Source organism: Sprattus sprattus (assembly GCF_963457725.1).
Source record: "Sprattus sprattus genome assembly, chromosome: 20".
Classification (NCBI taxonomy): Eukaryota; Metazoa; Chordata; class Actinopteri; order Clupeiformes; family Clupeidae; genus Sprattus; species Sprattus sprattus.
In genome coordinates this window covers 2,639,803-2,650,396 of record NC_137918.1, presented here as the reverse complement: position 1 = coordinate 2,650,396, position 10,594 = coordinate 2,639,803, and the positions used below count along the sequence as shown (strand labels likewise).

The window sequence follows — 10,594 nt, the reverse complement described above, 5'->3', positions numbered from 1 at the left end:
TTTACCTGGATCGGTAGACACTCCCTTATTGGAAAGATAACCAACCTGTTGGCGGAAGAAAGTGCATCCAACTTTCCTCAATCTTTCTTTCTTTTTGGCTATTACAATAGGGGATGCGTAAGGTCTACTTCTCTCCCTAACTACCTGCGACTCCAAAAGCTGATTGATATGAGCTTTGACCGTTTCGCAATCCGAGGGCGGAATACTTCAGTGCCTTTGCCGAACAGGTATGTCATCCAGTAGCGGGATGTCATGGGATATTAAATTGGTACAACATAAGTCGCCGTCATGAGCTGCAAAAACCGAGCTATACCTCTGGAACAGGCTCCTCGCCTCAGTCTGTTCTTGTCCGGACAAAGCCGACAAATCAACCGCGTTGATCCTATCTGGCACAGAGCTGGTGGCTTCCTGTGAGGAAAGGGTAGCAGTTATAGGTTGAACCTCTGAAACCCCAGATGGCAGGCTGATGACTTCTGCACTACTTAAGGAGCCCATGCTTCAGTTACTCCGACATTAATAATAGGGACATAGGCCGTGCCTATGGACCAAACAAGGTGACGTGAGTTGCCCTGCTGGCAACCCTGAGCCGGGAGGCTCGAAAAGCGCAGTCTGACCTGACAGCTGTTCTGAACAGGTACTGGCAATGAACGTCATTGTACCCCCCGCTATGCGGACAGCCGTGGGCCTCTGACCCGGGCAGCCCCAATGTGTGTTCTGGAAGTCTCGGCTGCGGACAGGTGGCACCGCTATAACGCCTCAATGACGAGACCTGGAGCTTGTGACACAGAGGGAGAGTCGAAAAGAGAAGGGCCATGTGCCCCAAAAAGTTACTGGTAGCGCCTTCTAATCACATTCATCCCAAGGACTCCAGGGACGGTAGGTGGGCCTCAAGGAATATTTCAATATTTCAATTTCACCGGTGATCCCACAATGCTCAATATAGATTAAGTCTCTCTTTACTCTGTTGTTGTTGTAGTCCGTCTCCATGGTACAACCTTGTCTGATCCGTAGTTCCACAGGTTTTCCTAAAATGCTTAAATAAATGATGTAAAAGTATGTGTGAGACTAAGCTTGACCTGATAGAAACACTGAACAAGAATTTGTCAGCAACCTTGAATACCACTGGTGAGTTGGCTGGATACTGTAAATGAACACTATGAACATTTAATGATATTAAAACATAGTTACCCATATGAAAAAGGTTTGATTGATATTTGTTCATTTTCTCTAGAATAACTGCTAATAGTGTGTTAACACACATAATTGTTGAAGGGCATTATACCATTTTAGTATGAAATGCAAGCTCATTACCAAAGATTCACAATGCAAGTGTTGTACATGACAAGTGTGACTCCTAGTCCATCAGTATCAAATGCAAAGTTCAAGTTACATATTCATTTTCATTATGTCCCTTTGAGATACCTACTTGTTATCCGTAATAATTAGAATAATTGCTAATAGTGTGTTAACACACATAATTGTTGAAGGGCATTATGATTTACAATGCAAGTGTTGCACATGACAAGTGTGATTCCATCAGTATCAAATGCAAAGTTCAAGTTACATATTAATTTGCAAAATGTCCCTTTGAGATACCTACATGTTATCCATAAGATTTTTTTTTTTTTACTGAAATGTGATACAACCCATAGTACAATTCTAGTATGTCTGATTTACAGGTCCATAGATGTTCCTACAATGCTCAAATACATATTGTAAAGTATGTGTTCTAAACCTGATTGTTCAAATCCTTGATTGTGATTGGCTAAAAGCCGTTGTAAAATCCAGCATTACCTTACAATTTGACCTGATTACATTCCATATTACTGCGCGGCGAATGGCAAGGCATTCATATAGCGCATTTCATACCCAGTGTTCCATCTGGCTGTTGCGTTGCTTCAAGGGTTGCGTGGCAACGATTTATTTAGGAACTATAATTTTTAGTGGCGGAAGAATGACGGTTTATCATTAAACTATTGTTTCTTAAATTGAATTGTCTTTATTTATGAAACCATATCAAATATGTGTAGTAACAGGTTTAGAAAAGCAATAAGCCCCGCGAGTCCGTGCTTTGCGCTGATTTTAGAACAGGTAAGGGGTTTAACGGCACTCCGCTTCGCGTCGTGCCTAACAACTCCCTTACCTGTTCTAAAATCAGCGCAAAGCACGGCCTCTTGGGGCTTATTGCTTAATTCTTTGGCAAATTTCAATGCAGAGACTAAGCTTGACCTGATAGAAGCACTGAACAAGAATTTGTCAGCAACCTTGAATACCACTGGTGAGTTTGGCTGGATATCATTTACATTTACAATGTTGCTTCTTTGCATTAGTCCATCAGTATCAAATGCAAAGTTAAAGTTACATATTCATTTTCAATATGTCCCTTTGAGATACGTACATGTGATCTGGCCTGCTGCACTATGACTTATGTTAGCATTCCCTCATGACTCTTTTCTGTCCACTTTTGTCACCTTTGTTGTGATAGTATACTATGGCGTCCACAGGTGGTCCAACAATGCGCAATATAGATTAAGTCTCTGGGTTTACTCTGTTGTTGTAGTTCATCTCCATACAACCCTGATCCACAGTTCCACAGGTTTTCCTACAATACTTAAATAAATAATGTAAAAGTATGTGTTCTTTGGCAGTTTCCAATGCACAGACTAAGCTTGACCTTATAGAAGCACTGAACAAGAATTTGTCAGCAACCTTGAATACCACTGCTGAGTTTGGCTGGATGCTGTAAATGAACACATTTCATGTAATTAAAACATAGTTACCCATATGGAAAAGGTTTGATTGATAATTTCTATTCTAAGTCTGATTTACAGGTCCATAGATTTTCCTACAATGCTCAAATAAATAATGTAAAGTATATGTTCTTTGGCAAATTTCAATGCAGAGACTAAGCTTGACCTGATGGAAGCACTGAACAGGAATTTGTCAGCAACCTTGAATACCACTGGTGAGATATCATTTACATTTACAATGTTGCTTCTTTGCACTAGTCAATCAGTATCAAATGCAAAGTTATAGTTACATATTAATTTTCAATACGTCCCTTTGAGATACGTACATGTGATCCGTTTCAATGTTAAGTAAGACATTTTTTATTTTTACTGAAATATGATACAACCCATAGTACAATTCTATGTCTGATTTATAGGTCCATGGATTTTCCTACAATGCTTAAATACATAATGTGAAGTATGTGTTCTTTGCCAAATTTCAATGCAGAGACTAAGCTTGACCTGAAAGAAGCACTGAACAAGAATTTGTCAGCAACCTTGAATACCACTGGTGAGTTTGGCTGGATATTGTAAATGAACACATTTAATGTAATTAAACAAAGTTACCCATGTGAAAAAGGTTTGATTGATATTTGTTCATTTTCTCTAGAATAACTGCTAATAGTGTGTTAACACGCATAATTGTTGAAGGGCATTATACCATTTTAGCATGAAATGCAAGCTCATTACCAAAGATTTACAATGCAAGTGTTGTACATGACAAGTGTGACTCCTAGTCCATCAGTATCAAATGCAAAGTTCAAGTAACATATTAATATTCAATATGTCCCTTTGAGATACGTACATGTGATCTTACCTGCTGCACTATGACTAATGTTAGCGTTCCCTCATAACTCTTTTCTGTCCACTTTTGTCACCTTTGTTGTGATAGTATACTATGGTGTCCACAGGTTGTCCCACAATGCTCAATATAGATTAAGTCTCTGGGTTTACTCTGTTGTTGTTGTAGTTCATCTCCATGGTACAACCCTGTCTGATCCACAGTTCCACATGTTTTCCTACAATTTCCTTAAATAAATCATGTAAAATGTTCTTTGATAGTTTCCAATGCACAGACTAAGCTTTACCTGATAGAAGCACTGAACAAGAATTTGTCAGCAACCTTGAATACCACTGGTGAGTTTGGCTAGATACTATTATTGAACACATTTAATGTAATTAAAACATAGTTACCCATATGGAAAAGGTTTGATTGATATTTGTTCATTTTCTCTAGAATAACTGCTTATAGTGTGTTAACACACATAATTGTTGAAGGGCATTATGCCATGAAATGCAAGCTAATTACCAAAGATTTGGTGTGATTCCTAGTCCATCAGTATCAAATGCAAAGTTCAAGTTACAAAATAATTTGCAATATGTCCCTTTGAGATACCTACATGTTATCCGTAACAAAGAATATATTTACGGAAATGTGATACAACCCAAAGTACATTTCTATGTCTGATTTACAGGTCCATATATTTTCCTACAATGCTCAGATAAATAATGTAAAGTATGTGTTCTTTGGCAAATTTTAATGCAGAGACTAAGCTTGACCTGATAGAAGCACTGAACAAGAATTTGACAGCAACCTTGAATACCACTGGTAAGTTTGGCTGGATATCATTTACATTTACAATGTTGCTTCTTTGCATTAGTCCATCGGTATCAAATGCAAAGTTCAAGTACCACTGGTGAGATTGGCTGGATACTGTAAATGTTATTTTTTTCTAATGTCTGATATCAGTGTGTGTACACACATAATTGTGGCCCCTTTCATACACAGTAATAAAGAAAAGAAATTATGTTTTGTATATTGAATGACCTACCGTGCATGTTGGACATTATGTTCAGGTTCAAGTTACATATTTATTTTCAATATGTCCCTTTGAGATACGTCCATGTGATCTGGCCTGCTTCACTATGTCTATGACTAAATGTTTTGTTCATTTACACATTTTACTGGAGCTGCTTGGGGCTTCCTGATACACTTTCCGTTTCAATGTTAAGTTAGGAAAAAATGTGTTTTAATTGGATGCGATACAAATACTGTATGTTAATATATATAGTATGAAAATATGAAGTATTATGGTGCCTTCCCAGATCAAATGTTAATCATAGAAAATGTGTCCACTACTAGAACACGAACAAATAAGTTACCATGGGGATGCTTTATTTAAACAATAAGCCCCAAGAGGCCGTGGTTTGAGCTGATTTTAGAACAGGTAAGGGGAGTTGTTAGACACAACGCGAAGCGGAACATGCCACCACCAAAGTCAGGTGTTCTGTTTGGGGAGAACACAGAGGCAGATGGAATATGTAGATTTACTAAACTGGAAATGATGAGCGTGTTAGATTTAGCTTTATATTTGGAAAATAAGTTTTCTAATTTACACTTATATCATAGGATTTGAATCATCATTTTGATGATTAAAATGGAACATACTTTCAGCAAGTGTTTTTAGACACTATTGGATTTCTTCCAGAAGCTGAGCTGAACTGAGTGTTTTGTTGACTTCTGCAATTTCTTTTTGATGTTACACTCTCTGGCCTCTTTTCATAGATTTAACTGCAGGGGTAGAGGAACTGCTTGTCAAGCACAAACATTTGTTGACCCTCCAAATGTCTTTTGATGGTAAGTTTAAAATAAAGATTATGCAATGGCTAACTTGTACTTTCATTGAATGCTATCAGCATGGTGCTATCGGTAAAACATAGTAAATGTGTGTCTGTGTGTAGCCACCTCTGGTTGTAGGGTCTGTCCTGTTGGGTGGGCTCACAACAGTGGGAAGTGCTACCTCTTCTCCTCCACTGGAAAGACCTGGAATCAGAGTCGAGATCACTGCATCACATTAGGGGGGAATCTGGCCATTGTGAACAATCAAGAAGAACAGGTGAAGTAAAAGGGTGTTTTTTCTATTATTGCATGCATTTTATTGACCTATTCTGGATATATACCTTGTGATGGCTACTTAGCTCAGAGTAGCCATAACACAGGGAAGACAGGACACCGTCGGGTACGTTTTAAACAATTAACATTTATTAACAACAAGACAATAGTCAGTAAGTGATATGGACGGTAAAGTAAAGTGTCATGTAAGTCAGTACGGTAGACTATGTGTAATGCATATAACTAAGGCAATGAGAATCCTTCGGCCAGCGCTCCAACGTCCAGCTAGAGCAGAAGAGAGTTTTGAGTCTGAGGTTCCCGGGACACCTCTATATAGGGATGGCCATTGGCATGGAGCCCCGCCCCTCATCATCAACAGCTTGTGCTCACCAGTTCCTCCTACAGGTTGAACATAGCATAACAAGCTGACATGAACACATAGAACCACAGAGTGGTAGGAAGAGGCGTAACCCCTAACGGCATAGCAGAGCCGGGGCGTCACAACCTTCATACATTTTATCAGAACAAATAACAAACTTTTTGTGATGAACTTGGAATAAACTTTCAATAGCTTGATTACCATATCAAAGCATTCTTTAAAGGCACCCAGTGCAACTTTATGTAAACATTCAATGAAAAATAAACATTCAATTTCTACTATTTTTTAGACGTTGTAAGTTTCAGTAACGCCATACCATAACATATCGACATTCAAGGAGCAAAGATGAGACGTCGTTGTGTGGTGAGAACTGATAGAAAATCGTAAACAACAACAATCGCTGGTGGGGAGACGCCATTTTTCCATTGACTGGAAGCCTGCTTTATTTATTGCAGGTTAAAAAAAATAAAGAAAATGGCGGCGATTGTTGTTGTTATCGATTTTCTATCAGTTCTCACCACACAACGACGTCTCATCTTTGCTGCTTGAATGTCGGTATGTAATGGTATGGAGTTATTGAAACTTACTACGTGTAAAAAAAGACTAGAAATTGAATGTTTATTTTTAAGCCTCGAAAGTTGCACTGGGTGCCTTTAATGAAAGTATTGTCTCTTATTTTTCATGAGGTTTATTTTTTTGTAAAGTTGATACATTACTGAAAATATTCTTTGAAGATGGTGCATGTTATTTTTCTGTTTCGTAAAAAAGCATAGAGATGGTTTGTGCTTTTTCCATATAGTTATACCATTTACAGTGCCCTCCACATATACAGCCGCGGAAAAAATTAAGAGACCACTTCAAAATTATCAGTTTCTCTGTTTTTACTATTTATTGGTATGTGTTAAAGTAAAATGTACATTTTAGTTTTATTCTATAACCTACTGGCAACATTCCTACCCAATTTCAAATAAAAATATTGTCATTTAGATCATTTATTTGCAGAAAAATGACAATTGGTCAAAATAGCAAAAAAGATGCAGTGTCTTCAGATCTCGAATAATGCAAAGAAAACAAGCTCATATTCATTTTTAAACTACACAATACTAATGCTTTAACTTAGGAAGAGTTCAGAAATCAATATTTGGTGGAATAACCTTGATTTAAAATCACAACTTTCATGTGTCTTGGCATGCTCTCCACCAGTCTTTCACATTGCCGTTGGGTGACTTTATGCTACTCCTGGCGCAAGAATTCAAGCAGCTCGGCTTCTTTTCATGGCTTGTGACCATCCATCTTCCTCTTGATCACATTTCAGAGTTTTTTTTATGGGATTCAGGTCTCGAAATTGGGCTGGCCATGACAGGGTCCTGATCTGGTGATACTCCATCCACACCTTTACTGGCCTGGCTGTGTGGCATGGAGCATTGCCCTGCTGGAAAAAACACTTCTCAGAGTTGGGGAACATTGTCAGAGCAAAAGGAAGCAAGTTTTTCTTTCGGGACACATTGTACTTTGCCTGGCTGAGGTTTGTAAAAGTCCATAAGGATTGAACCAAAGCCGACTGGAGGGTCTCCTAGTTCGTCTTCTCTGATGAGTCCAATTTCACAGTAGCCAGGCCAGTAAAGGTGTGGATGGAGTATCACCAGATCAGGACCCTGTCATGGCCAGCCCAATTTCGAGACCTGAATCCCATAAAAAAAACTCGAAATGTGATCAAGAGGAAGATGGATGGTCACAAGCCATGAAAAGAAGCCGAGCTGCTTGAATTCTTGCGCCAGGAGTAGCATAAAGTCACCCAACGGCAATGTGAAAGACTGGTGGAGAGCATGCCAAGACACATGAAAGTTGTGATTTTAAATCAAGGTTATTCCACCAAATATTGATTTCTGAACTCTTCCTAAGTTAAAGCATTAGTATTGTGTAGTTTAAAAATGAATATGAGCTTGTTTTCTTTGCATTATTCGAGATCTGAAGACACTGCATCTTTTTTGCTATTTTGACCAATTGTCATTTTTCTGCAAATAAATGATCTAAATGACAATATTTTTATTTGAAATTTGGTAGGAATGTTGCCAGTAGGTTATAGAATAAAACTAAAATGTACATTTTACTTTAACACATACCAATAAATAGTAAAACCAGAGAAACTGATAATTTTGAAGTGGTCTCTTAATTTTTTCCGCGGCTGTATATATATTGGCACCCCTAGTGAATATGAGCTAAACAGGCTATAAAAACACATGTCTTTGCTGTTAATCCTCTTGGTGTTTCACTCAAAATATTCACAAAAATCTTACCATTTCATTGAAGTAAAATTATTGAAAGAAAAAAAAACTGTTGACATTAAATAAATATTTTCCCCCAAAACATGTGTGCCACAATTATTGGCACCCCTAGAAAAATCTTTAACTAAAATCTAACTGAAGTATATTTCCAGTCATATTTTACATTTTTAAGTTCACCTGTTTGATAAGGAACTCTTATGAGGTCAACCATGACTTCCAGTTCCACTGGCTTACAAATATGAAGTGACACAGGCCAAATTCCATTAGTCATTCATCACTATGGGAAAGACCCAAATAACACAGTGATGATGTGTGACGAAAAGTTGTTGAGCTGCACAATCAAGAAATGGACACAAGAAAATCTCTAAACAGTTGAAAATACCCATTTCCACTATCATGGAAATAATTAAGGAGTTTAAAGCGACAGGAGATGTTAAGAATCAGCCTGGAAGAGGACGTGTCTGTACATTGACCCCACGCACCGTGAGGGGGATGGTTGTACTGGCAAAATAATTTCCAAGGATCACAGCTGGAGAATTGTTGAGGTTAGTTGAGTCTTGGGGTCAGAAAGTCTCCAAAACTACCATCAGACGCCACCTACATCACCACAAGTTGTTTTGGAGGGGTTGCCAGAAAAAAGCCTCTGCTGTCAATCAACAACAAACTAAAGCGCCTACAGTTTGCCAAATGTAAGTCAGACTTTCAATGGTACCGAGTTATATGGTCAGATGAGACCAAAATAAAGCTTTTTGGCAACAAACATCAAAGGTGGGTTTGTCGTAGACAGAAAGATAGCCATATAGAAAAGCAACCCATACCCAATGTGGAGGATGGTGGCGGATCTTTGATGTTGTGGGGCTGTTTTTCTTCCAAAGGCCCTGGACATCTTGTTAGGATACATGGTATCATGGACTCCATCAAATACCAGCAGATATTAAATGAAAACCTAACAGCCCCCTCCAGTAAGCCTTAAAACGGGCCATGGTTGGACCTTCCAGTAGGACAATGATTCTAGGCACACCTCAAAATCAACACAAAAATGGTTCACCGACCACAGAATAAAGCCATGGCCATCACAGTCCCCTGACCTAAACCCCATAGAAAATCTGTGGGATGAGCTGTAGCCAAGTCTACAAATGTTGACCTGATATTCTGAAGGATCTGAAGAGATACTGCATGTAGGAATGGTCTCAGATCCCGTGCCATGTGTTCACTAACCTCATCACGCATTATAGGAGAAGACTCAGAGCTATTATCTTGGCAAATGGAGGCTGCACAAAACATTACATTAAGGGGTGCCAATAATTGTGGCGCACATGTTTTAGGGAAAAATATTTATTTAATGTCAATGTTTTTTTTTCTTTTAATAATTTTACTTCAATGAAAAGGTAAGATTTTTGTGTATATTTCGAGTGAAAGACTGAGAGGATAAACAGCAAAGACATATTTTTTAATAGCCTGTTTAGCTCATAATCACTAGGGGTGCCAATATTTGTGGAGGGCACTGTAGGAATAAATATCTGTGATGTTTCCCATTAGAATTTTCTGTCGCAAAGTGCCATTGAAGATGTCTACTGGATGGGACTGAATGACCAGGAGACAGAGGGACAGTGGATTTGGGTGGACAGCACACCTCTCAATGAGACTGGAGCAGTGTAAGACATGCCTCAAACGTTCTCAACACAACCACATAACACTTACTTATATGTGTCAATAGTCTACAAACTGTTCCATGTATAATGATGTAAACGTGTAGTGATACATTCAAATGTACTATAGAATCAGGTTGTACTGTTCAGCAGTGAATAGAGGCGCTGCTGCAGTTTACACTTGTAATCACAGCAAATTGTGCTTGGCAGACAGACGCAGCACAAAGACTATGCTGGCTGTAGGTTTGACACAAAACAGCCTCACTGCCATTGCAGATGCAGAATTGGTTGTGCTGCTGCCCCCTTCTCAGTGAACTTAGAGACAGACAGATTTGTAGTATAACTGTTCATCATCTTCCATATAGAGCATGTCTACATCATGGTGCATTGTGTTTATTCCATCCACCCTGTTTGTTCACAGATTCTGGCGGAAAAGGTCTAATGGACAGGATGAACCAGATAACTGGAAGGTGCAAGACACTTCTGGGGAGAACTGTGGACTTGTCTCCAAATTTGGGGACTGGCGTGACAACTCCTGCAAGAATCTGTGGAAATTTGTGTGTGAGACGATAGCCACTGATTGGATTGGATTAGATTGA

The 10,594-nt window shown here is 38.8% G+C and overlaps 1 protein-coding gene across 1 annotated transcript; it reads left to right on the top strand.

Annotated features, from left to right (window-relative positions):
- Positions 1 to 3,209: 3,209 nt before the first annotated feature.
- LOC308381194 (asialoglycoprotein receptor 2-like) lies at positions 3,210 to 10,594 on the top strand (the record flags this gene model as incomplete). The annotated part of the gene is made up of 6 exons (XM_080858713.1): positions 3,210 to 3,300; positions 3,852 to 3,926; positions 5,356 to 5,427; positions 5,532 to 5,686; positions 9,886 to 10,001; positions 10,417 to 10,594. 6 exons carry the CDS (start codon positions 3,210 to 3,212, stop codon positions 10,592 to 10,594), a joined length of 687 nt encoding a protein of 228 aa, XP_080714839.1.